This window comes from Ovis aries, chromosome 3 (genome assembly GCF_016772045.2).
Source record: "Ovis aries strain OAR_USU_Benz2616 breed Rambouillet chromosome 3, ARS-UI_Ramb_v3.0, whole genome shotgun sequence".
Lineage (NCBI taxonomy): Eukaryota > Metazoa > Chordata > Mammalia > Artiodactyla > Bovidae > Ovis > Ovis aries.
The window spans coordinates 20,695,297-20,722,629 of NC_056056.1; the positions used below are offsets into that span (position 1 = coordinate 20,695,297).

The window sequence follows — 27,333 nt, forward strand, 5'->3', positions numbered from 1 at the left end:
GTGGCTCAAACAGTAATGAATCTGCCCGCAATGCGAGAGACCTGGGTTCGATCCCTGGGTTGGGAAGATCCCTGGAGGAGGGCATGGCAGCCCACTCCAGTATTCTTGCCCGGAGAATTTCATGGACAGAGGAGCCTGGTGGGCTACAGTCCGTGGGGTCGCAAAGAGTCAGACACAACTGAGCGACTAATACTACTACTGTTACAGGGTTGTCTTAGGAACCTCTCGTCTTCAAAGACTGCCTTTTATTCCCCAGGCAACCTCACCCATACCTATACAACGACTCCATTTTTATTAACCAAGAAGATATTTTATAATTCACATTAATTTATCAAATACCTAGCTAGGTAGATGTCTCCACTTGGATGCTTCAGCTCTTCAAACTCATCATTTCTAAAATCAAACTGATGGTTTTCTTGAGAGTTCTTCCTTTGCTGGACTACATTCAGAAAACAATACCACTGTCCGTCCGTAAGCTAATACTTCCTTTTTCCCTCACCTCTCTTTTCAGTTTATCATCCAGTATGTTGCTCCAATTTTCCATTTCTCTCCATCTTCACCCCCCAAAATCTAGGCTGCCATCTTTTTCCTAAGATTGCTTGAAAATGGTCCATTTGTATCCACTCCTGCCTTTTCCTCTTTCTCATTCTCTGTAGTTGCCTTGGTCTTTTTAGGGTAATAGTCCAATTTATATTACTCCCTTCTTAAAAGCTTTTAGTGGATTCCCAGATTCTTAAAGACCAAAATCCTTAATATGGTCCACAGGCCTTGTGTATCCTGGCCCCTGATTCCCTGCAGAATCTCATCTTCTGCCGTCTCCCCCTGCCCTCTCTGCTGTGGTGTCGCTTCTACCCCAGGACCCTTGCCTGTGTTATTTTCTCTGCCTGGTGTCCTTAGGACCCCTCTCATCCCTTTCACTTAGTTATCTAGCATCTTAAATGGTCCTTTCTTGGCAGGTTGATCTGGTCTGCTGTTCTCTGCCCTCATGGCCCTGCCTGTGAACTTCTCCTTCACAACTTTTGCTAGCATTTATAATTATACACTGATTAGTGTGGCTGTTTGACCTTCCAGACCCTAAACTCCATGAAAACAGAGACCATGTATGGCTTTGATCCCTGTGGTCTCCCTAGGACCCAGATGGGCCCAGAGCAGATATTAGAGGGAATGCTGATCATATGAGGACAGTAGCTGAGTTGGTTATTACAAGAGTGAAAAAAAAAAAGCTCAGATGCTCTGTTTGTTTATTTCATTACTTCAAAGGGAAAGAGTCTGTTGGAAGTGTTTTTACCAAGATGACACTGTTTTGGGGCGTTTTCTATTAGCATCCCTGAGCTTTTCTGACCGTCTCATTCCTCCAAGAGGGTATAAACACGTTATAGCTAGCATTCACTTTACTTTAGAAGACTTAAAGTGGAAAACGCCTTTCTGATTCCTTTACTAGAGAACAGAACGTTCTAGAATTTAGACAAAAGGCTATTTTAGGGACCTTTTTTTTTGTGTGTGGAGTATCTAGAGTCTCGTTAGTTGGAATTGAGGGAAATGCCAGCATGAAATGAGGAAGAGTTATGAAATATCTCTTAAAAACACTAACCACATTTCAGATAGACGTGTATTTTTGAACAAGTCTAATAAAGAATTGTTAATAGCAGTGGCTAAGTTATCTGCCTCAATAGATAGATTAAACATTACTGGGCCTCTTTTCACATCATTCATCTGCATGCTTATAAAAAGCTAAAGAATTTTTGAAAATAGCTTGGACCTATCATATGTTAAGCTAGACACCATGTTATATTGTTTCTATCACTCATTTTCTTTATCAACATTAAATGCATTAACCTTCCTCCAGATCGAATGACCATAGATAAGGAGATGTGACTGTAAAGCCTTTGTCCCTTGACATGTCCGTCTGGCCTGTGATGACTTCCTGCGATGTCTGCTGGCAGGTGGATGTCTTCTCCCTGCCCTGCCTGCTCTAGGCCAGGCTCTGGGATTATGTATAGCATCTCTGTGGTCCTTCCAACACTGTTAGGAGCTGCATGTCATCACCCTTGCCTTGCTGGTGGGAAAAGGAAAACTCTGAAACATTCTATCACTTGCCTGAGCTTTTTAAGCCAGAGAAGCAGGACTAGCCCAGAGCTCTCAATATTCCAAAGCGCTGGCAGTACATTAAGGGAGCATCTTCTATTAAGAGCATGCGGGATTGAGAACGAGAATGCATCCATGTTTTTCTCAAGCAAAATATGGTGTGAAAATATTTTCAGGCATTTCTATCAGCAATTAGAAGAAAATATTTTGAAAGCCCCCGCGTATCCAAGCAGCCCTTGATAAAGCATTTGCATAAGCTGCTGTGATTATGGAGCCTTGGTTTAGTGCCACAAGCGCTTATGGAAAACAGACTTATTTTTGTAAAAAATGTTTCTCAGCTCGATTGTAGACGACAGCTAAGCAAAGGAATAACTGGGACCCTCCATCCTTGGGGGTGGGGTGTGCCACTGGGGAAGGCATTGGGGGCCTGCCCTGGACTTCAGGGAGCCCCTCAGGGAATACCTGCTGTCACACAGGTGGTTTCCCTCTGCTGTGTCCATGATTCTTTGTCGTCTTCTTCTCCAGGAAAGTAAGCCAGAGCAGTGCCTCGCGGGAAAGAGCCACAGCACCGGGGAGCAGCCGTCACAGCTGGGCATGGCCACCAGGTACAGTGCTAGTCATCTTGGGGTATTGTAGCCCCTGTCTGTGTCCAAAGTCAAGGCACATGCCCCACAGACACTGATAGGGTTCATCGCATTAGCTTGGGCCTTGAATGTAGACCAATCTTGGTTGCAGGCCTGGTGCTCTGTACTCAATGACCTGGAGTAATTTACTGAAATTGATCTCATGAATCAGATGGAAGCACTCCATAGATACTGACTTTCCAAAGTAAATGAGATAATGTCACAAGAACATTCCTCATGGTTTTGGAACATGATAGCCCTCAGTCTGCAGAAGGTAATAACAGGGGTTGTGGTGATAAATAATGATATGGGTGATGTGGGGATGATGTGAAAACAAGTGCTCCTTTTTCAGGAGCTTGCCTTTCTCTATGGTTTAGTCACTTACCAGGACTTATTATGTTAAGTATTGATAGGGATTCATGTTAACTTGGCCTAGGAGACATTAGAATTTGACAGTACTTATCTACATTAGTAGTGTTTTATCTTCAGGGTAACCTACTTGATAGGTGTTTTTGTTTTGATGCTATAGGATTTGAGGGTAACTCCTCTGAGGGCAGTGCCATCAGCCACTAAATTTGATGGTGTTATTATATCAACACTGAGTGATCTGATATTTTATAGTAACTTTACAGATGACCTTGCTCTTATATAGTATTCCTGTGCTTAAGAGAACCAGGATTGCATTTCTTATTTACAGGCAGAAAATTCTGACATATTCGTTGAAGGCAAGCTGCCTACCTCCATCCTTTTATACCTTGGAAGCCAAGCCAGTGCCTGACTCAGAGTAGGCATGCCTTAAGTGTACTGTTACTGAGCCAATGAGATTTTCCCAATCTGTTGTTTCCTAGGGAAGGCAGGGTTAGCTGTCCAGTCCTTGGCTTCCTGGCCAAACCTCTGTATCTGAAACGATGTCATTTCTGGAATTCATTGTTGGAACTAGAAACGCATATAGGTGTCACGAAGGAGACAGTCTGATTTCTTTATTGTCCTCTGTGTGAGAAGAGTGCGTAGGACCGGATAAAACTGCCTGGCGGGGCTGGCTCTCAGCTGGGTTGTTTTTGGAGGACACCCTTTCTGTTCCTTCCGATGGTGCCCCGGCACGGCTCCTTCCCACCTGCCCCCGTGCAGGTCTGCCCTGGAGAAGGGAGAAAGGTTGACGCGCTTGTGTGTTTCTTTTCCCGTTCTTCACCCTCCGTCTCTGGCTCATTCTCTGGGGAGGGGCTTTCAAGCATGATTATCTGGATACCTTCCTGACTCAGAATTTTTTAAAAAAATATTTTATTTATTTATTTGGCTGCACTGAGTCTTGGTTGCAGCATGCCGAATTTTGGTCTTCATTTTTGGCATGTGGGATCTTTTTTTTTTTAATTGTGCCAGGGGAACTCTTAGTTGCGGCATGTGGGATCTAGTTCCCTGATCAGGGATTAAACACTGGCCCCCTGCATTGGGAGCACGGATTCTTAGCCACTGGACCACCAGGGAAGTCCCCCGACCTGGAACTTTGAGTGTACCTTGAGTGAGTTTGGAAGGGAGAGGGCAGGTGTGTTCAAGATGGAGCTCGGGCTAAGAGTGCACAGTCCTGAGCAGGTAAGGCAGTAACCAGGTAGGAAGTCAGTGGGTTTTCAGTAAGTAGTTGTTTGAAGCAGCAGGCTGTACACGGCAGGCTTTGGAGTCAAGCAGTTGGCTTGGAGTCCTGGCTTTGGGCAAACTCCTTTCTGAATCTGAGCTAAGGAACAAGTATGATGTCCATGCTGAGAGAAGCCCAGGCAAGGAGACAGAAGCAGAGATGCCACCCTTCTGTCCCGAGCAGTTTAACCCAGCAGTTAAAACTGCTGCACTGGAAATGCAGGCAACATTTTGAGAACCTCTCTGTCCCACAGTAGTTTCCAAGCACAAGAGGCAGCGCGAGCAGGGACTTTGTCTCTAATCTTTGGCAAATCATCAGCCCCTCGGTGTTTCTTCCGTCATCTTGGAAATGGGCAGAAGACTGGCACACACACCACACAAGTTGGCTCATCAAATCTGAGCTCACAGCTTCATGGGAAAGGAGGTCCAGAGTGTGAAACCCAACAGGACCACGTGCGCTGTGCCTGTATCAGAAGGGTGGCTCTGTAGGACCCAGGCTTGTCCTAACCATGCAGCTGCAAGTGTTTTAAAATTATACTGCGCAGTACGAGCCAAACGCAGGATGTCAGCCAAGTGCAGCCTGTGATATGCCAGTCTGAGACCTGGGAACGGCAGGCCAGGGGCTCAGAGAGATTTAAAAGGAGGGCTAGAACACACCAGTGGCTGTTATAGGGTCTATATCCTTCCTTCCAGCAGCAGTGTGCTGGCTCCTGAAGGCCATGGGGTGGGCCGGGGGTGTGCCTAGCAGCAGGTCACTTCTGCTGCTCTTCCCCACTTGGAAGATCAGCTGATAGTTTGTCTAAAGCGTTTTGGATTTTCTTAGTATCTGATACGATCTACTTTGGCCACCTGATGCAAAGAACTCACTCATTTGAAAAGACCCTGATACTGGGTAAGATTGAAGGTGGGAGGAGAAGGGGACAACAGAGGATGAGATGGTTAGACGGCATCACTGACTCAATGGACATGGGTTTGAGCAAGCTCTGGGAGTTGGTGATGGACAGGGAAGCCTGGTGTGCTGCAGTCCATGGGGTCACAAGGAGCCTGATATGACTGAGAGGCTGAACTGAACTGATAACGGTCCTGTGGAAGTGTTGACACCAGTGCTTTACCCAGTTAGATAGAAATAGACTGTTGATGGCTCTGGGTTAGTCTTGCTACGTATACTTCTTTACAAAACCTGAGAAGTGAAGAACTGACTCCTGGCGAAAAGGATTTGAGATTTTGAAAAGCCTTCCTACGAAGTTCTCCTGAGCAGTATGCCTCTTTTCATTTTTACTGGCATACTCATCTGCTAATTAGATTCATGCAATTGCCTGGGGAAAAAAAGTGTTGGAGTGCTCTCCTAATTGACAGACTTGTGATTGACGGAACAGTCCTTGAAGTCTCATAATTGAGCAAACAGCTTGTCACCGTGCAAGTCATTAAAATACCATCGGAACCTGTACACTGACAAGTGCGAACTTCAGTGTTGTTCACAGCTCCTCGGCTGAACACGGATACTTGAGTGAGACGAGCCCTTTTGTTTTTTTTGTCCTGTCGCTTCTCGCAGACACTGCAAAGCCAGAGACGTTAAGGACCATTGCAAGAGTAGGGGCAGGGGCGGCCAGGTCCAAGGGTGACACGACCTCGCCCCCAGCCGGCACTGCCAGCTCAGGTGTTCGGCTCCTGCCTCAGTTTCTGTCTCTGTGTTTTCCTTCCTCTGCTCCCTCCAACGAGGCTGACTGCACTGATCGAGGGGTTTGGGGTTTTGTCTTAAAGCGGCAGATGGAGCTGAGAGCTCACCCACTTGGCTTGTACATCGCCAGCAGCGGCTCACGTCAATCTGTAGTCACTGCGAGCTTCGGTTCACGTTTGGATCTCATTTCCCTCCAAACTGTCTGCATGGAACATAAACATTTCCCAGTTCAACAAGGGGCCTGTAGCTGCCTGTCCTAGGTTCCCATCCTGGCTCTGGTCAGGTTGCTTTGGCTCCAGGACCATGTGTACCTGTCTGTCTGAAACCTCTAGGTTGCTGGTTCAGAAGGGTCAGCATTGCTGTTAGGATCGGCGAGGGTTGGGATGGAGAGGGGCTTTTGTGTCGTTTTACAGATGAGCTGCTGAAGCCCGGGGAGGAATTCTGTGGTTGTGAGGCTTTTCCTGGGATGCGTGTCTGTCTGCCCGTCATCTGCTGGCTCCTGGGATCTCTTGCTGCATGGGATGCTGTTTGCTTCCCTTTGCTTTAAGATGAGGAAATCAAGCCAGAGAGGAAATAGTCTGAGCAGGAAAACACAGCCTGAAGTTCCTGTGGTTCAAACCTGGGCTTCCCAGGTCTCCACTCTACCTGGAACCCATCCTCGATGTCACAGACATTGATTTGTCTACATGTGGCTTAGCCCTGCCATGGACCAATCAGGATTCTAGCCTGCGTGCTCTGTCTCCATGGACATAGCCACCTGTCCCCACCCTCATTCACCATGGCTGTGACCCCGTGATGGCCAAGTCTGGGACTTCAGCTGCGGTTGATCTGCACAGGGCCTCCAGTCCAGCCAAAACCCAGGATGTTCTCTGCCCCAGGGCCTCTGGTCCAGCCACTCCCAGGACACCCTCTGTCCTCCTAATGCAGCCCTTGTCCTGCTCTGTTGTGATTATTCAGACAAAAAGCCCCAGGGAGCCGGGGCTAGGCTGTTTGCTGTATCCTCCACACCTGGCACTTTGATCCTTGGGTCAGCAAGATCTCCTGGAGGAGGGCATAGCAACCCACTCCAGTATTCTTGCCTGGAGAATCCCATGGACAGAGGGGACCCTGGCGGGCTACAGTCAACGGATCGCAAAGAGTGGGACATGACTGAGTGACTAACACTTCCACTTTCACTTCTATGCCTGGCACGGTGCCTAGAAGCATTGGTGGCCTGAGCTCCAGTCCACCAGCCCGCTGCCCCCTGGGCGCCACCCCTTGTAGGGCCGAGAGCAGGGCCCTGGGGAGGGGCAGCTCGTTCTGGGTGGGGAAAGAGCTGGGAGAAACAACACAGAAGCAGAGTAACAGGCCTTCCCTTGCATCTCCCTAGTTCAGGGTGGTGTTGGGTTGGAGGAACTGCTTCTGGAATGAACACATGGGGCAAGAACGCAATGAGCTGCAGAGGAAACACCCGACCGTTTTCTGTTAGAAGGGGTGGGGAGGCAAGGGGGAAGGCCAGGGTGCTGAGGACCAGATGAGAGCCCCCTGAGACACCAGGAGAAGCTGGAGTCTTGAGTAAAGGGATGTGCTGAGCAGGAGGTTTTATCGGGAGGTGCACACTCGGGGCCTCGGGACTGGTTTGTTCCAAATCACTCAGCCATTACCCTTTAGCCTGATAGATGTTTAGGAAGCACTTTGTATGGTGTTAAGGCATTTTTAAAGAAGATGGTCCTGGGAAGCAGGTCTATAGATTGAGGACGGTGCCATAGCAGGATTTGAATCCAGGGAGCAGTTATTTGCTGACATGCTTTATACAGGTTATTTGCAGAAAATGAGCCTGCTCTCCACCTGCACCTCCCAGGCCCTTCTCCCTGCCACCTGCTGTGTGGAGAGGTCCAGAGCCTGACTTTTGTGCAGGCGAATGAGGTGTGGCTCGTGGTCCAAGGGCAGCCTGCTGAGGGGTTCTGGAGAAGAGTAGGGGGTCCTTGGCACCCGTTTGTAAGTCCTTAAAGTGACCTCATTATTTAGAATTGTGTGTTTGGAGGGAACGGATGGGCTTGGACGTGTAGGAAATATTTGGGCTCCTTGTGATTGACCAGGCCGTCAGCCTGGGATGGGGGAAGAGAGAACACAGGCGTCCTCCGAGGCTGCAGGGAGGACGGGGTTGAGGGGGGTGCCTCTCGGTTTAAAATAGAGTGATGATGCCAGCGAGCAGGCACCTGAATGAGGAGTGGCGGCCCCGGGTGAATAATGCAGGAGCCTCATGAATGGGATTAGTGACGGTATCTGCTAAGTGACCGCCCCAGGGACAGCACTCCGTCATCGATTCCGGCCTAATGCGTGTTTAATGGCTGCCCAGATGGACTTCCTAATTGGCGGTTACATCACTGTGTGTTCCAGAATAAAGCATGAGTCATCCTCTAGTGATGAGGAGCACGCGGCCACCAAGCCGTCCAGCACAAGCCACCTCCCCCTGTTGTCCAGCGTCAGCTACAAGAAGACCCTGCGCCTCACGTCCGAGCAGCTGGTGAGGGCCCTTTCCTCTCTCTGCCGCTATGTGGGTTCTGGCCCGCCTCCTGCCACCTGTGCTCAGCGGATTCCATGGACTGGGTTCCCCCGACCCTGAGTCAGCCCTGAGCCCCTTCTCTGTCCCAGTACCCGCTGCCCTCCTCCTTGGGCTCACATCCCCCCCCCATTTCGGTGCCTCCTGTCCAGGCCGGCTCCTGTCCAGCTGCGCTCCCCTGTGTCTGCCCTGGAGGCTCCCTGGTCTCAAGTGTTGGAGGAGGGCAGCCTGAGGGTGTTTGTCTTGAGGTGTAAATGACTGATAGACCACATGTCATGGGGCTGTTTCCACTTTCCTGGAGATGTTTGTTAGTTAGGTCAGCTGCCTCTCCTGACTTGGGGGAAGCCGGAACACTTGTGATGGGTTCCGAGAGCTGCTGGTAGCAGGGGGCCATCCTGATCACAGTGTCTTCTTCTGTGCATCTGTACCACCAGGATGAGTCAGGCCTGGACCCTGTTTCCCATGAGCAGACAGTGAGCGGGTGTCTCTGTTCAGCTGTCCCAAGAGTTCGTGGTGGCCAGGCCTAGCCATGATGATGTTTTATGGAAAAAGAGAAGGGACAGGCCAGACCCCTGCAGCCCATGGTCCTAGTGCAGCAGCTGGGTGACAGGGGCCCTGTCCAGCAGTGCTGGGGTTGACCTCGACTCTGGCCGCCAGCTGGCTGGCACCTGAGGGCCCCGGTGCAGAGATTCAGAACCCCCAAAAGGGGCTTCTGCTTTCAGAAGCTGGAGTGATTTCCTGAACCTGGCCTCTGTGCTTCTGGACCTGAGACGTACTTGATAACTGAGACTGCTTTCTTCCAGTCTGTGTGCGTCATCATCCATACTCATGACTGGTGTGGGGAACGTAGTTCCGCACTTGGCTTAGACTCGTTTCGCTGGTCATGACCCTTGACGCTCAGCTGTGGCCAAGGAAGCACATCCCAGTCTGGGGTCATGATTTCCTGTAGTGAGCCCCAGTGCCTGTCACCTGCCGCTTGGGGACGTGTCACAGCTGCCCTACACGTGGGCCTGTGAGGAGGGCTGGGGTTCAGGTTGCCCAAGTCCTGGAAAGAACCGTCCTCATCGAGAGCAAGGCAGGGATAGAATTGTACGGTGGCCTGGGGTGGTGATTAAAGAAAAAATAAAGTCCAGATCTGGTTTCTTGTGGAATGGAAACCGCGTGTCTCCCCACCGCCTCCCCGGGCTTCGCCCTCCAGTGGACACAGAGCTCCTGCCTTTCAGAAAAGCCTGAAGTTGAAGAATGGCCCCAATGACGTGGTATTTAGCGTCACCACGCAGTACCAGGGCACGTGCCGCTGCGAGGGCACCATCTACTTGTGGAACTGGGACGACAAGGTGGTCATCTCTGACATTGATGGGACCATCACTAGGTGAGTCCAGCTACTCTGGGGCTATGGGCCCTGGGCCTGGAGGTGCGTTGGCTCCTCTTGCTGGGGCTGATTAGGGCTCGTGTAGTTCAGTTTCTGGGGCTCCTTGAATTAAACAGCTGCAGTGGGGGCTTGGGGATCTCTTCCCTCTGGGGCAGCGGCTCCCTGACATCGTTGCCCAGTCTCAGGGTTTCTGTCCAGAGAGCAAGTCGTGTATCTCACTTGCATTTTTAATGAGGCTTCTCTGGTGCAATGAATCAGAGTGAACTTTTTTCTCCTTCAGTGATGCCCGCCTTTCTCTTTAAAAAAAAAGTATTTTATTGAAGTATAGTTGATTTACAGTGTTGTGTTAATTTCTCCTGTGCAGCAAAGGGACTCAGTTGTACGTATTTTTCATATTCCCTTCCGTTGTGGTTTGTCACAGGATATCGACCATAGTTCCCTGTGCTGGTCAGTAGGAACTTGCTGTTCATGCAGGGCCCTTGTCATTTAATTGTTCTGTTCTCTGTCTTTATTCAGATCAGATACTCTCGGGCACATTTTGCCCACCCTCGGGAAGGATTGGACCCACCAGGGCATCGCCAAGCTGTACCATAAAGTGAGCCAGTAAGTCTACAGCTGGGGAACACGTGGCAGTCTGCATGCGTAACCTTTCTTGCTGGGTTGGCTTACACAGACAGGTGCACCCTCAGCCAGGGAGAGTTGGCGGGGGTGGTGGTGGAGCGCATGGTGGGAGCCTGCCAGCTCCGTATTTGAATTCAGTCCCGAAAGGCAAGAAAGGAGGTGATCGGGATATAGAAAATTGATGGGGAGGAAAGATGGTGGCAGCCAGCCTTGGGTCGGGTCGAGGGTCACAGTCAGGTAGCCCGACGTTGGCCGCGGGATGTATTTTAGGCTAAAAATGGTCCCGATTCCAAGCAGGTTTTGTGGGCCAGTCCGCAGGGCCCGTCTCGTCCACCTGGTCAGGGGAGCACTCCACTGAGGGGCCGGTACCCGGGGCATCAGGATGGGAATGTGCATCTTGAGTTGCTCTCAAGCACTGGGCACGTGTGTCACTTCATTCTTACAGTAATTCTGAGAAGCAAGTATTGTCGTTTCTAAGCTTAGAGAATTAAAACGATTGGTCCGTATTGCCATAGATGCTACCGGGCAGAACCCCCTGGAGTCCTGGTCGGCCCAGCTCCCAGTCTGTTGCTTCTGCTCTGGTTCATCTCCAGGGTCAGAGCCCTTGGGGTTTCCCTCCCCCACACCGGCAGGTGCTTAGTCCCACTTCCTCCATCTCTCTGTGGACTGGAGTCTCCCGCAGCCTCCCCATGGCTGACTCTTTGCCTTGAAGATTAATGCACTGGTGAACTGTCTTGACTAGCCTGACACTGAAAACTGTCTCTATTTTTTATTCAAAAGAAACCCCTGTGGGTCACGATATTGAGTAGTTCCCAGCCTGGCTCATTCTGGATTTTGGAACATAAATCTGTTCCTGTTCTTACTGTATTGTTAAAAAATATATATATAAAAGGTGCTGATGCTTTTTTAAAAAATATTTTGGTATTGATTTGTGTCCCTCTTAGGTTTTCCTACAAAAGTTTCTCCTTGAATAATAAAAGTTGAGTAGCTTACCAAACGGAGAAGACAATGACAACCTACTCCAGTACTCTTGCCTGGAGAATCCCATGGACGGAGGAGCCTGGTAGGCTGTAGTCCATGGGGTCGCACAGAATCGGACGCGACTGACTCGACTTGGCAGCAGCAGCAGCTTACCAAAGAATGCCTGATCATTCTTTTGTTTGAGTGACTGGTTTAGAATGAGTCCGATCTGTGGATGAGGATCTGAGAGTTACAGAGGGCTAGTGGTGTTTTCATTTTGGTTGCAATTGAGAGTAAGGAGCCTGACACTTAACTTGTTCACCAAGTTTGATGCGTGTCCTCGTTGGCACCCACAGGGTTAGACCAGTGACGTTCGGACCCTCACTCAGCTTGGGCATGGCTTTCAGGGGCTCCGGACACAAGCAAGTGCAGGCCCCTCTATATGGCTCTCAAACCCAGCAGTGTTGGGTCAGGCTTCTGCTAGTTCCTGATTTCTCTGGCTTCGCCCCATAACTTCTTGCTTGACCCCAGTCTGACTGTTCCCCACCCCATCCTTCATCTTCCCATCGTCCCACTTTTCCTCACCTGATGGCTCCTGCTTGGAGGGCCTTTACCTCTGATGTTTGCCTCTCACAGGTTTCCTGCCTGTAATGCCTGGTTCAGACCCCATGGTTTCTCACAAAGCCTCTCCAGGCAAGAATTGATAACCCGGGCATCTCTGTGACCTCCTCCCCTGGCCTCCATGGTACCCAAGGGCTCACCCCATCTTGGTGGCCCAGGTGCCATCATGGAGTACTCGCTCAGGCTGGACATGGCGTTGGCTTTTGTAGCTGGTTAGAGCAAATATCCATCCAGGCAGCATCTCACACGCCACCTCCTCCAGGTCTTAGGCAGCCACAACTGGGAAAAATACAGGGATTGAGAACTGGCAAAGGTTGGGAAGTTGTTTCTGTTGATGTCATGTTTGTGATTACTCAGAGACGCGTTCAGAGAACTGTTCAGCATGCAGAGTACCAGGGAGCAGAGGCCATTTACTTCCGGGGCTTTGGACTGATTGCTCTTGAATTTCTGCTTTCCTTGAGTTTGGGTCCCTCCTACATTTTATACTGTGCAGTATTTTTCTAATGGAAAGACCAGTTGCAGATAACCGTTTACCTGGAAACAACAGAAAAGGAGGACAATTTTTATTTTTTGGCCAGGTGTAATAACTTGAGTAAGTCAGCCCATGAGAAATTAGCTGTCAGGTTGATTATTACCTTGTTCACAGAGAGGATATAAAGCTTGCTTGGTTATCGATTTTAAAAAGCTGACTTGGTTATTGATTAAAAAGAACTCTAGCAGATACAAATGGAAGAGATTGGAAGACTCCCTCATTCAAATGTACGTGTTCGATAAGTGGAAGGAAAGAAAAGAAGGACTGACTTCTAAAATATCTAGATCATTGAGCCAAGGAGGATTAGAGATTGGACAGTAATTGTTCTAATTTCCCGTGTCGCTTGATAAATATTGTGATATTCATGTAACCAAATCAGTGCCTGCGTGACTTAGCGAGAGTGACTGCTTCCTGTGTTTCCATAGATAAATTAGTTCATCTAAGGCCTGAGGAATGCATCCTCTGAAGTCAGGATGGTGAGGATGGGAAGCGATCATTAGCAGACTCATTAGAATCTTTCTCCTGCCACAGCGGTTCTTGTCTTTCCCCTCAGGTTACTGCGTCATCATCACTGTCTGCTCGGAAAGGAGGGGGTCATGTGGCGAGTGGGAGGGAGTTGTGGACCTGGGCTCAAGGGGCTGTTGGCTCCCTGTAGACCCTCTGATGTGTCTCCCACACCCAGCTGTAGTGCCCTCCTCTCTAAAGTGAGAAACCAGCTTGCACAATTCCCTAGGTCTTGGCTAGGCCAGCTGTGCTATGCCATTGGGTTGTGCGATTGAAGTCACAGGAGGGTGTTTTGTTCAAACCAGTCCTCCATGAGAGCCCTGAGGATCTCACAGCCAAACCCCACTGTGCACCAGGGACTGTACTGGGTGCTGTGCAGGGTGCTGCCTGCCCCCTGAGCGAGTGATGGGGACGCCTGGTCTCTCACACGGCTCTCCTGCAGGTGAAGGCTCTGGAAAGGTGATCCCTGTTGCCACTAACAGGCGTTCCTCTGGTTAGGACATCCTGGAGCTGGTTTTCCAGCTAAGTTTAGAAACAGTCTTTGAAGCAAAACGCTTGCTCCGCAAGGCCAGCCAGCGAGGACAGCCAGTGGCATGATCCAGCCGTGAAGAGCATTTGCAAATCAAGGCTCGAATAAAATGAGCATTTCAGACCCCTGCAGGTGGCAGCTTTTAGCACTTTGATGTGAAGACCTGTATACAGAAATATTGATTAAAAAAAGTTATATTAATTAGACAGCTCAGATACAAAGATGTGTCCTTAAAAAGGTTGCTTGATTTTCAGATACATTTCTGTACTCCGGATAAGCTGGTGCTTGTAGATTCTCTGCATTGTAGCTCTTTCCTGTTTCCTGGTTTTAAAGAACATGTTACTAGGAAAATCTTGAGGCAGGTTCTTTGGCCAGTGTGAAACAGTTCAAGTGGAGCAGTAAGTGGGATGGGAAGTGGGTAGTTTACGTTGTACTGTGCTAAATCGCTTCAATTGTACACAACTCTTTGCTACCCTATAGACTGTAGCCCACCAAGCTCCTCTGTCCATGGAGTTCTCCAGGCAAGAATACTGAGGCTGGTTGCCATGCCCTTCTACAGGGGATCTTCCTGACTCAGGCATTAAACCCACGTCTGCTGTGTCTCCTGCATTGGCAGGCAGGCTCTTTACCCCTGGGCTACCAGGGAAGCCCATAGATGGTGTTTAAATTTTTAAGAATATATTTAATCCAATACATTAAAATGTTTGAACATGTCATCAATACAGAAATTCTTAGTGGTATGTATCTTATATTCTGTCTTTATAGTAAGGCATTGAATTCAGCATTTATTTAATATTTATGCCACGTCTGTTTTTGGACTCTTAGGTTTTCAAAGTCTCAAAAAAAGGGAAATTCATTTCTACTAAATAAAATTGTATTTAACAGAAGAATATCCTCATGTGACATATTTTTCACGAGCAATCACGCAATTCTCTGCAGATACCAGCGGGTATCTGGCAATTTAATTCTGTCGTTACCTAGTTGGTGCAGACCCCACAGGTTAAGGGCTTATTCCCCCAAGGCTGCCCCAAATTCAGACACCAGTTATAGGTGGTAGGTCCCCAGCTTCCCCACACTTCTCCCTGACTTGAGTACAAAATGCGGGTTCCACACCCCCTCCTCAGGGCTGACGATGGCTCACAAGACGCAAGGAAACGCATTCACATGTTTATTTTATCAGAGTTGTAAAGGATACAGGTGACCAGCCAGATGGAAAGGTATGAATGATCCCAGTGCAGGTAGGTTGGCCAGCTTGGTGCCTCCAGCCTCAGTTTCCCTAACAATACAGTGGAAGGAGTGAGGTATCCATGAGGATTAAACCAAGTGAGGCCAGGAAGGTGCTTCAGTAATGACAGGAAATGGGGTTCAGTTGAAAATGAGATTTTAGAGGAGGTGGCCTCTTGCTTGGGAATTACAGCTGAGCCCATCTTCACAGAGCAGATACGGATCAGGGTGTATGCACGCGAAACGGCTCCAGTGTGGGATGCCCTTCACGGCGAACGTTTTGTCTCTCTTTCAGAAACGGATACAAGTTTCTGTACTGCTCGGCGCGGGCCATTGGCATGGCGGACATGACGCGGGGCTACCTGCACTGGGTCAACGAGCGCGGCACGGTACTGCCCCAGGGCCCGCTGCTGCTCAGCCCGAGCAGCCTCTTCTCCGCCCTGCACAGGTGAGGTTCGGCCTGCCCAGCCCCCCAACCCCCTGCCCCGCACCTGTGGGCCTGTCCTGCTCACTCATCCTCCCCACCAACACCTCTGCTCCATGCTGGGCACTGGAGGGTTCATCCTCAAGGGCAGATCTGACCCCACGACCCTCAGCTTCTTCTGTCGGCCCATCGTGGCCCTCGGGAGAAAAGCCACAGCGGCCGCGAGCTCGGCGTCACGGGCTCTCCGCCGCCTGCCTTGTCTTTCTCCCGCCTCATTCTCTCTGGCTCCCGGATGTGGTCTCCATTGTCCAGAGAGGTGGTCTCTGCTTGGAGCCTTGGCACGTGCTGCCCTCCTTTGTGGGGAGCTGCCCCCGCCCCAAACCTTGTGCTTCTGGCCTGCGTCTTAGCAACTCTGAGAACCCATGTGCTTCCTTCCTGTCTGATCGGGGACCTAGGCTGGGTTAAGTGGCCTCTCTGTAGCCACCACCACCTGGCCTGGGACTCCCTGAACCCTGGTCGTACTGTTTTGTTTTTACAGACCGTCACCAGCCCATTTTCCGATGACCCTCTTCCCTTCGCCTTCATGCCCGCATTCAGGGCAACCAAGCCAAACTAAGTCTGGCCTCCTGGGGTGGGGACAGGAATAACAGCAACTTCCCTGGAGCTGGGGGCCCAGGGTGGTGTCCCACAGTGGATTAAAGTTTGAGACTCATAGAGCCACTCACGTGTCCATAAGAATCCTGAGATGTCAACAGTGAGGCCCTTATAGTGCTAAGGAGGGTTCTAGAGTCCACAGAAGTCCGTGCAGAGCCAAGACCAGCCCCTGGGTCTTCTGATACTCAGTTCGGGGCTCCGTTATCATTGGCATCATGATCACCATTCATCATCACTATCATCACCATCATCATCTGAATTACATTTTGTTTAGCTGGAGAATAATAGTTCTAAAATAGATGCATAGTGTATATGAGCTTCCCCTGTGGCTCAAATGGTAAAGAATCTGCCTGCAATGCAGGAGACCTGGGTTCAGTCCCTGGGTTGGGAAGATCCCTTGGAGAAGGAGATGGCTATCCACTCCAGTATTCTTGCCTGGAGAATCCCATGGGCAGAGGACCCTGGGGGGCTACAGTCCATAGGGTCACAAAGAGTCTGACACGACTGAGTGACTCACACACACACACATACTGTACATACACACACACATATACGGTGTTTTTATATGCAAGCTGAAAGGGACCTTTGAGATCATCCAGTAATCAAACAGTGAACACTAGCGGGCCCCAGACTCAGATAAAGCCAGAGGATAAACCGTTATGCCCCAAGTTCTGTTTGCTCCCATCCCTCATCCCTGGGCAGGAACTGTAACCCTTCTTCTTGGATTTTGTGTTCATCCCTCCCTGTTCCTCTAAGTAGTTAGTACAAATACATGTAATCCTAATGAGTATGTTTAATTGTGCGCATTTGTGAACTTGATGTAAATAAACTGCGTGTCCTCCCGGAGCTTGTTTTTATCGCTCAATACTGCGTCTCCAGGATTGTTGGAAGTGGCCGCCACTGGCTCGTCTTAGCTTCTGTAGGTCCCGTGGTTGGACTCTACCACCGCCTGTTTATCCATTCTACTGTTGGTGGGTGCTCGAGCCACTTGCGCTTCTCCACTGTTAGGGACTCTCAAGAGCGGAGTCCCTGGGCCACAGAGCATGCACATGCTTGGCTTTCTTAAATCACGGCATGTTGTTGTCCAGAGTGGTTGAAACAATTTGTGCACCAACAGCAAATAGTGCTGGGTATTCCTCCCATCAGCTTTCCTTTCTTGCCTACCCACTGTCAGCTGTTGACATTTCTGCTAGTCTGGTGGGAAAGAAATGTCTTCCTGTGTTTCTGGGCCATTTGGGTGTCATCTTCTGTGAAGTGCCTGTTCATGTCTTTCCCTTGTTTTCCTTCTTCTTTGTAAGAGTCTTACAGATTCTCTAGATGCGGCCTTTATTATGAGTACTACAAGTATCTTTCCCCAGCTTATGGCTTCTGATGAACATAAATCTGAGTTTCGTGCAGCTGGACAGATCATTTCCTCTTTCTGTGCATTGACAAAGCCTTCCCTGACTGTGGCCTAGGAAAGTCTCCCATATTTTATCTAAAAGTGTTGTTTTTCACACTGACATCTGTAATTCACCAGGAATTGAGTTCTGTACATAGAGTGCAGTAGGGTGTCCATTTGTTTTTTCCTCTATGGATATTCAGTTGCCTCAATTCCATTTGCTAAAAAGGCTGCCCTTTTCCTCTGATCTGACTTGTTGTCAGGATCATAAATCGAGGGCCCATAAATGTGAGCCTCCATTTCTGGCCTTTATTCATCTGTGTTATTCAAGTCACGCTCTATAAAAACATACAGACAACCTGGTGTGAGTTTAATTGAAATTACAGGGAATCTATAGACCAATAGGTGGCTTCCCTGGTGGCTCAGATGGTAGAGCGTCTGCCTGCAATGCGGGAGACCCGGGTTCAATCCCTGGGTCAGGAAGATCCCCTGGAGAAGGAAATGGCAACCCAGTCCAGTACTCTTGCCTGGAAAATCCCATGGACAGAGGAACCTGGTAGGTGATACAGTCCATGGGGTCACAAAGAGTTGGACATAACTGAGAAACTTCACTTTTACTTGATAGACCAATAGAGAGTTAGTATTATAATATTGAATCTTCAGTTAGATAGTATATTTCTTCATTTATTTAGGTCTTCCCTAATCCGTGGCAGTGAGGTTTTTCACTTATTTAGAACTTTTGCACCGACCTTCCTTTCCACCTCCTTCACTCTTTAGGGTTAGTTTCTGAGGTCCTGTTGGCCTCAGGAAGAGAGTGAAGAGGCTCTCTCTTCTGTGCCCTGGAATTCTTTGTTCTTTGGATGATTGGTTGAGGTCTTCAGCAAAATCACTGCTCCAGGGCATTTTCTTTGTGGGCAGACTTGAAAGTACGGATTCACTTTCTGTCTAGTGCTTTTCCTGGGATGGCTTAGCTGATTTACACATATTTAATTTCCAAAGATATGAATGCACTCAGTATCCCAGCATCTTTGACGATTAAAAACAGTTTGATGCTAATGAATTCTTAATAGGCTCGCACTGACCCATTATTTTATCGATTTGTTTTAACAGGGAAGTGATCGAAAAGAAGCCAGAGAAGTTTAAAGTCCAGTGTTTGACAGACATCAAAAACCTGTTTTTCCCGAACACAGAACCCTTCTATGCTGCCTTTGGAAACCGACCGGCTGTAAGTAGTAGTTGGGTATATCCAAGCTCTTGAAATTACTGACTGTTTTAATGGCCATCACCTGAAAGGCTGGCTGGCCACCGTGAGGCCAGACCCTCCTCTTCCTAGACATAGCTGCTAAAGATCCATTTGCCTGCATCTGAAGGCAAGGACGGCATCTTCATTTCACGGCCTCTAGTTTTCTTTGAAGGTGGGCTCGTGGGTTTCAGCTTGAAATTTGAAACTAGAAACTTGACAGTCCAGATTATGTGCTAAATTAGCAAAACAAGAACGTTAAATAGAATTAGAGCCTTTCTACAGGAAGGGAACCACGAAACCACAGAGCACAGAGGTGAATTCGGGGTCTTATGTGAATGCTGTTGTTTTCTATGGCAAGAGTCACACTTACAGATTTTATGCACACCACCCAAATCGGCTGGAAAGTTCAGCATACTAGAGAATATAGTTGGGACTTCCTAATGATCAAATTCTCCTGTTTTTGAAACTCATGCCCAAGAAAATGGGCGAGTGAAGAACCTTAAGGAAAGTTGTTAGACTTGCAGGGGATGTGGTAGGTGGTTGATTTTTTAACTCAGCTCTTCAACAGATGAGTAAACTGAGGCTCATAGAGGACAACTGACTTACTAGTTTCACATCCAGAGATATTATTTCTTCACTATACTTGGGGGTATTATTTTGGTTTAATGAGATTTCTGTAATACAGGTGGAGCTCGTTTTATTGTGCTTTGCAGGTAATGCACTTGTTTTTTTTTTTTTTTTGCCAAGTTGAAAGTTTGTGTCTCAGCAAACAAAGTTGAGATACCCTGCATCAAGTGGGCTTGTTGGTACAATTTTCCCAACAGCATTTGCTCACTTTCTGTCCCTGTGTCACACTTTGGTAATTCTTGCACTATTTCAGGCTTTTTCATGATTTTATATGTTGTGCTGATCTGGGATCAGTGATCTCTTATGTGACTACTAGGATTCACTGAAAGCTCAACGGTGCTTTCAAAAATGATGGTTAGCATTTTTCAACAGTGAGTTTTTTTTTTTTTTATCATAGCATTTTTTGTAATTGGAGGATAATCGCTTTACAATGTTGTGTTAGTTTTCACTATGCAACAATGTGAATCGGCTCCAAGTATACATATATCCTTGTCCCTCTTGAGCCTTGTCCCTCCCACCCCTCTAGGTCATCACAAAGCACCAAGCTGAGCTCCCTGTGCTACACAGCAGCTTCCCATTAGCTATCTGTTTCATACATGCTGGTGTATATATGTCAATTCAGCAGTAGTTTTTAATTAAGGTATGCACGGTTTTTTTTTAGAGACACAAAGTTGTTGCACACTTAACCGAGTACAGTATAGTGTAAACCTCACTTTTAGGTACACCACGAAACCAGAACATTTATGCGACTGGCTTTACTGGTTTGGTTGTGGCGTCTGGATCCAAATCTGCCGTATCCCCAACGTCTGCCCTTTCTACCTTTGTGTTTGTATCAAACCTGAAAAATCATGTCTTTGTATATACAGTGAACTCTTCTGATTAATTAACACTTCTCCAAATATAGGATGTGTACTCGTACAAGCAAGTGGGAGTGTCTCTGAACAGGATATTCACAGTGAACCCCAAAGGAGAGCTTGTGCAGGAACATGCCAAGACCAACATCTCCTCGTGAGTATCACTGTCGTGGGCAATGACCTTGGAGTGACGTCTTACAGTTAACAGTATACCTTTCTAATCCTTTGGTTGCCTACATTTTAATCTTTAAGTCCTACAAAGAAACCATGTTTTAATTTCTAAGATTTTGTCCAGAACTTAAGTTTTGGATAACCTGAATTAAATCAGATCCATCACTTCAGGGCACATAGAAGGGGAAAAAGTGGAAACAGTGGCTTGGGTTCCAAAATCACTGCAGACAGTGACTGCAGCCATGAAATTAAAGGATGCTTTCTCCTTGGAAGAAAAGCTGTATCAAACCCAGACCCTGTATTAAAAAGCATTGACATCACTTTGCCAACAAAGATCCATACAGTCTAAGCTATGGTTTTTCCAGTAGTGATGTACAGATGTGAGAGTTGGACCATAAAGAAGGCTGAGTACCAAAGAATTGATGCTTTCGCATTTTCACTGGAGAAGACTAGTCCCTTGGACAGCAAGGAGATCAAACCAGTCAGGCCTAAAGGAAATCAACCTTGAATACTCATTGGAAAGACTGATGCTAAAGGTGAAGCTCCAATACTTCGGCCACCTGATGTGAAGAGCTGATTCATTGGAAAAGACGGTGATGCTGGGAAAGATTGAAGGCAACAGGAGAAGAGGACGACAGAGGATGAGATGGTTAGATAGCATCACCAACTCAATGGACATAAATTTGAGGAAATTGCAGGAGATCATGGAGCACAGAGGAGCCTGGTGTACATACTGCAGACCATTAAGTCGCAAGAGTTGGACAGGACTTAGCAAGTGAGCAATGACTGTTGCTGCTGTAACAACCACCTCTGGGTTAAATATTTAAACACGTAATTAGATGCTGTTACAGAGTAGAATGGCATGAATTTGAAAACTATTGGCTGAGATTTGCCAAATTTGCTTTGAAAGCCTAGAATGTGAATAAGAACTGTAACCAAATTAAAATATCATGAGAAGCTATATTTAAAGATGAGGAATGTATATAGCCCTTCACATCCTGACCTGTAATAATATTCTCGCCAGAAACATCACCGTGTGACTATAAGAGTTCCTCTCGTATTTTTGGCCAAAGCCCTTCCTCCCCAAGGCTGTGGGCCCAACAGGGTTACTGTCTGCAGGGAAGCTGCCTGGCTGGCTGGGGGCCCTCTTGACTTGGATGTGTCTTGCTTTAGGTTCTTAACTGCTTCAAGTGGATCACGTGTCCTCAGCTGTGCCCACTGGGTGACATCACCTGTCACTGGGTGACGTCGGGCAGACAGACGTCTTCCTGCCTTGTCTGTATTAGAGGCCGTACCCCTGTTGGCCTGGTCGCTGGAGATCTGGAAAGCTGCCTCTGGCCTAGGCCACCCTAGGGGGCCTGCGGGGCCTTCCTTGTATGGAGGAGTTAGACTTGTGAAGTTTGGGTCCAGCAGCTTCCCAAGGATTGTTTTTTTGGTAAATTAGAGATCTAGATTCTCCTCAAGCAGATGCTCATTTTCAAGATGGCCTTTTACCTGTTGGAGTCTAATCCAGCCTAAATAGGACAGTAGTAGGTTAGAGGCCCTCCAGGGGCTGCCCCCTAAGCCTCCCTCTCCCAGGCCAGGCCAGACCTAAGGTGTGGAGGGGCGAGGGGAGGGCGGAGCCAGGAAGCCGGGACCCTCCTCCAATCCGTGGGAACCGGAGGCGGTGCTGGGCATGTCCTTGGGAGCCCATGACGGCAGGAACTCTTCTTTCCTCCCCCTCTCTGTGTAGTTCCTCCCTCTCCAGAGTTCTCAGTGGCGGTCCCCCCCATCCCCGACAGTGTCTCAGTTCCCTTAGCCCCCCACCACCCCAATCACCCGTGAGAGTGGTTCCTGGTCTCAAGACAGCAGATTTCCATTTAGGGTCAAAAGAAGTCAAGTGAAACGTTGCCCGGAAATGGCAAAGGTTTCTGCTCAGCCAGCAGCCAAGAGGCAAGTCTTGTCATGAGGGGCGTGGGAAGGGGGACTGCCGCAGCTCTGTAGGTTTGCCCAGGAGCCCACATGCACGCTGTACCCACGCCTTGTGGGAGAAAACTTTACATGTTGGCAAATAATGATGTCACCTTCTACCTGGACCAGGAGATGACAGCTGTTTCCGTGGGAGAGCAGCCCTCCTTCCCCAGGAAAGCAGGCGCTTTTCTCTGGCTTGGAGCTCGGGTGCCAAGCTGGCGCCCTGAGCTTGGAACCCCTGTGTCTGAGCTTGGAACCCTGGCATCGGAGCCCAGCAGGTGCTTGCCCCTAGGGAGCTGGCATGTTGTCTCTGAGAAGTCAGGAGCCCACCCCAGGTGGGGGGCTTCAGCGCTTTCTTTCTTGGCCTTTGTGGCCAGCAGTGCTCTGGTGCTGCTTGCTCTGAAGGAGCCCCTGGTGAGGAAGGTTGGCCCGAGAGAGGCATGGACGGACCGGGTTTGGGTCTGGTGCTGCCAAACCCTGATGATGAATGTGAGCCGGCCTCTGGCAGGCAGGGGCCGCCTCCCGAGTGTCAGAACTCAGACAGACAGGTCTCCCAGCCAGGAAGTATTTTAAAATTTTGTTTGAATCCTTGGGAAAGACACAATTCTTGCTTGTTAAGGGAGATTTTGTCCATTTTGTGTAAGCACAATGTTTCTCTGGAAGTCCTTTGTTAAATACACACACTCACCCAAAAGTTGTTTTATGCCTCAGAAATGTGAATTCCTGGAGTTTGGATTTCAAAAGCCCTTTCTGGTTCTTAGCAAATTGGAACTGGAGAGGGACCCGGGGACTGTCAGGGAAGGCTCTGGGAACATGCAAGGAGGCCTGGGCTCATCATAGTTTCTGGTCAGAGTCCAGAGGTCTGAAAATGCGTGTTCAACATACAACTTTCTCTTTGTAGTTCTAAGCCACAGAAACTAATATGCAACGTCTCCTTGGGAATACACAGAAAATAGAGTGAGAGAGCATTACAGGGAGGATTGAGAAACACTGGTGAGGCCCATGTCCACATTCTAGAAGGACCTGAAACCCAGAGAGGGCAAGACACCTGCCCAGGGTCCCACAGCAGAAAGACAGGAGTAGATAGATCCCAGGTCTCGTGACCCTTGTGCCAACTAGGGCTTTTTTCCCTTGAGACTAATAATTAGCCAAGGCAAACTATTTTACAATGTTAATGATTAATTGTTACATTTATGGAGCGACGGTTCCCATTATTTCACTGTGCATACGTCATTTAATTTAATCCTCGCACATACTCTGTGCACAGTTTTCATCTTCTCCCTTTCCAGTTGAGGAAATTATGGCTTAGAGAGATGAAACTGCTTGTCGGAGACGGCATAGCTCATCAGTGACAAGGATACTGGAGTGGGTAGCCATTTCTGTCTCCAGGGGGTCTTCCTGACCCAGGGATCAAACCTTGAGTCTTTAGATTCTTTACTGTCTCAGCCACCAGGGAAGCCCTCAATGGCAGAGCTGAAGGTCGCATCCGAGTCTCCTTAGGCCTGAGGCCCAGCGCCCTTTCACTGCACCGTGTTGCAGCCTCCGGGTGATGCCCAGGAGATGTTTCTTTTCTGTGGTTCCCCACCTCCCAGGCAGGTTATATGTCTGTGTGTCTGTCCTACTGATAGCTTCCTGTCTTCACTTCTGCTGTCCTTCGAGTCAGGTCGGGTCACAACCGCCTCGCCCACGGGGCCGTCTCTGACTCCTCCTTGGTTGTCGGACCCTCTGATTTTCCTATAAGTTAGCAAGGGACTACTCTAGAACAGCCTCCATTGTGTTAATTGCGTGGTCCCCTCCACGGGCTCATGGATTCCCGCTGACTCCCAGGCGCAGCATGGGCTGCGTCCAGGCGGTGATGCAGTCCCTTCTCCTTCCAGGTACGTGAGACTCTGTGAAGTCGTCGACCACGTCTTCCCTTTGCTGAAAAGGAGCCACTCTTCTGACTTCCCCTGCTCGGACACCTTCAGTAACTTCACCTTTTGGAGAGAGCCACCGCCACCCTTTGAAAACCAGGATGTTCATTCTGCATCAGCCTAGAAGGTTCCCGGCCACCCCCTCCTGACATCCCGTGAAGACTGGGCACTCCCATTAAAGGATAGGTTTGGGGACGTGCAGTCATTTGCTTAAGAGCAGAGAGCACCGAGGAGGGGGTTTCCCCTCCCCACCCCCGCTCTGGGGTTGTCATTTCTAAATGACACGTGAAGGGTGTCTGTCCCTGGGGTGGCATCGGCTGACCCCTGGTGTGGGGGGCCATGCCCCGCTGCCCTCTGCAGCCCATTCCAGGCTGGGAGTGGTTAGTGTGCAAGATGGGCTGTGAACCCTGGAGGTCCTTGGGATGACGAGATCCAGGGAGGGGCGCCAAGTATGCAGGACTTCCAGGAGAGTGGGGGACACATCGCCACTTGGTGGTTTGTCCCATGGCTGCTGCGCGCGGCAGGAGGGCTATGCAGGGTCCTGTGAGCTGGATCTGAGGTCTTGGGAGGGACTCCAGACCTCCCTGTGCTGGGCCTTGACCTTGCGGATGTCCCTTTGCAGTGTTTGCTGACTGGTCAAATGTTTGGCTAAGTTCTCTCATTCCTCCAGTTAAAGCTAACTTACATAAACTGGCATATTTTCCCCCATTTTTTGCGGCACGAGGCTGGAATGTCTATGCCTTAACGCATCCATGGCAGACATTTTATGTAGAATGTGCTTTGGCTAGCTCCCTGTGACTCTGCAATGCCTTAAGTTCAGATTATAGGAAATAACTACCAAGGCAGTATTTCGAATTAGTTTGACACTCTGCCAGCAACCTAGCCTGCAAGGTGCTGCTGAAAATGGGGGCTCGAACAGAGCTTATGCCAAACGGTGATGGTGTCGCTTTCTTTAGCGAGCTCTTAACAGAAACTGGTTGATTTTAAGAAAAGCAGTTTGTAAAAGTTAAATTATATATTCTTTGTAGATAGTGTTATTTATTACTTTACTCTGATTGGGGTTACTGTTAATAAGCATTTTAGCCATAATCTATTATAACTGTCAGTAATACATTAAAAAGATAATACGTGTTAGACCATCCAAAGAGCCTTATTCTGTAATCCTCACCATGCTGACCTTCTTTTGGAATTTATGAGTAATACTTTTTATTTCCCTTTGCTTTTCCCACTCAGATTAAGGGCAAGTGGGTCAGCAATTATTTGAATGACATTCTTCAAGCTGGTAGAAGATGATGATCTTTTACTTGTTAATTAAATTGGCTCCTGGAGAGAATAATTTGAAAAGTGAGAAAATTATTTTGGTGAAAGATTTTGCTTTACTTTCTGAGCTATTATTTTTTTTAAAGAGTGTTTTACTCCATTGATTGAAATGCTCTCCTATTTAAATCGCATGGTTAGAGTCATAGGAGGCAAACAGCAGAACCGCTGAGGCAATTCTACTCTTTCTGTGAAAGAAAATCCTTTCTTGTAATTGGTGGGCTTTGCTGCAATGGAGGCCCTCCCGAGTGGTCCATGTGGCCACACAGGAAACACCAATGCCTGTGCATAGCTAATCGCAGATTTGCACGGAAGCATGATTCACATGTGCAGATCCCTTTTTGGAGGCATTAAAAACAATTTAAAATAATCCTGCCTTACCTTGGGCTTGCTCATTAGTGACGTTTGGAGGCTGCACTCATTCTTTCTGTCTCAAGGGTATTTTGGGGTGAATTGTAACTGCTCTGAACTGAGTATCAGCTCACAGGTCTGCAGAGGATGGCCCAGTTTCTCCCTTGCCCTGGGAGGAATTTGGCCGTGGCCCTGGGTCACCTGTCCCTTGTGGCGAGTGCCCTTCATCAGGATGACTGGCCGCTGAGAGCATGCAACTTGGATGTACCCTAAGCTCCCACACCACTGCCCTCTGAAACAGTGCGCGCCTTCCAGAAAGCTGCAGCGTCAGGTTTGTGTCACAGTCAGAGCGTGACCCCCCCGGAGAGGCTGTAACTTTCACACTTGCCTCGTGGGCTTTGGAAAATGAGATTTGTGCCTGGGAAGCACTCAGTCGCATGCGTGTGCTAGTTTAATCAGTGTTCACACACCCACAACTCTGTGACCCCATGGCCACGGGCTAGGATGCTGTGTTTGGACCACACATTTCAAAGCTGCCCAATGGAAATGAATCCCTCCATAGTGGCAGGTCATCAAACATTCATCACACGTGATGGAGAAAAATGTACAGCCCGGGTACACTGGGGAAAATGATGATAACTTCAAAGAGAATTCCCTTTTCCATTTTAGGTTTGGGATCGCCATTTAAAATATATTTTATTTACAACACTTGATCTGTATTTATATATGCTGGTACAATGATAAAAAAATCACTGTAATCCTTGATTGCCTTGTCCTGGATGCAGAGCTAGAATATATTGTAATAAAAGAGACCAATGAAAGACTTCCCTGAAAGCCAGGCGTGTGAATTTTAGTTTTTGGTAAGTTATTAAGTTATTGATTTCCTGTTGTGTGATATCAAGCATACTATTTTATTTTCTACTCAAAAAGCAAAAACCTTAAAGCTTTGAACTGTTCAATATTGGAATAAAAAAAAGCCCACCTTTTCTGATGCCTTTGGTGAAATCCTGACCCTCTGTGTGCACTTGGGAGGGAAAGAGGGTGAAGACAGGAGAGAGCTGGGCTCCTACCCGCGCGGGGACTCATCTCACCTTGAAGGTAAAGACTTAGAAGCAGGGAGAATTGTGCTAGATGCTGTATGTGAGGTATCTCCCAGGACTTGGCCCATAATTGATGTTTAACATGTGGCTCTTGCACAGGCAGGCTGTGTTCTGTGCTCTCGTATGGGACGTCAGTCAGGTGCAGCCCCAGGAGAGCTCAGGAGAACCAAGCTTATTACACTTCCAGCTTCTCAGAGTGGGAGGCCACACGGGAAAACCCCCAGGGTGGTCAGGAGGCAGAAGAGTGAGGGGAGAGCTGAGGACACAGCCTTTAATGGGGTCTCTGCCCAAAAGGCAGGGCCAGGGGAGCTGCTGAGGACTGCCAGGTGGAGCTCATTTCAGTGGCCTCTAAGCTATAGGCGTGGCCTTTTGTTGCTTGGTGCCCGGCCCTGGGCTGATGAGGGGCGAGGAATAGTGCCAACGCTGGTGTA

The 27,333-nt window shown here is 48.5% G+C and overlaps 1 protein-coding gene across 5 annotated transcripts in view; it reads left to right on the forward strand.

The window, feature by feature from the left end:
* Window positions 1–26,793, forward strand: part of LPIN1 (lipin 1) — a 127,602-nt gene extending 100,809 nt beyond the window's left edge. For 4 of the 5 annotated variants that reach the window (XM_027965741.2, XM_027965742.2, XM_060411589.1 and 1 more), the window contains 8 exons: window positions 2,611–2,690; window positions 8,392–8,518; window positions 9,778–9,926; window positions 10,443–10,529; window positions 15,213–15,365; window positions 18,487–18,601; window positions 20,151–20,254; window positions 24,099–26,793. In XM_027965741.2, coding sequence (XP_027821542.1) covers window positions 2,611–2,690; window positions 8,392–8,518; window positions 9,778–9,926; window positions 10,443–10,529; window positions 15,213–15,365; window positions 18,487–18,601; window positions 20,151–20,254; window positions 24,099–24,258 — 975 coding nt within the window. In that variant the 3' untranslated portion in view covers window positions 24,259–26,793. 5 annotated transcript variants of the gene reach the window in all.
* The last annotated feature ends 540 nt before the right edge of the window (window positions 26,794–27,333 follow it).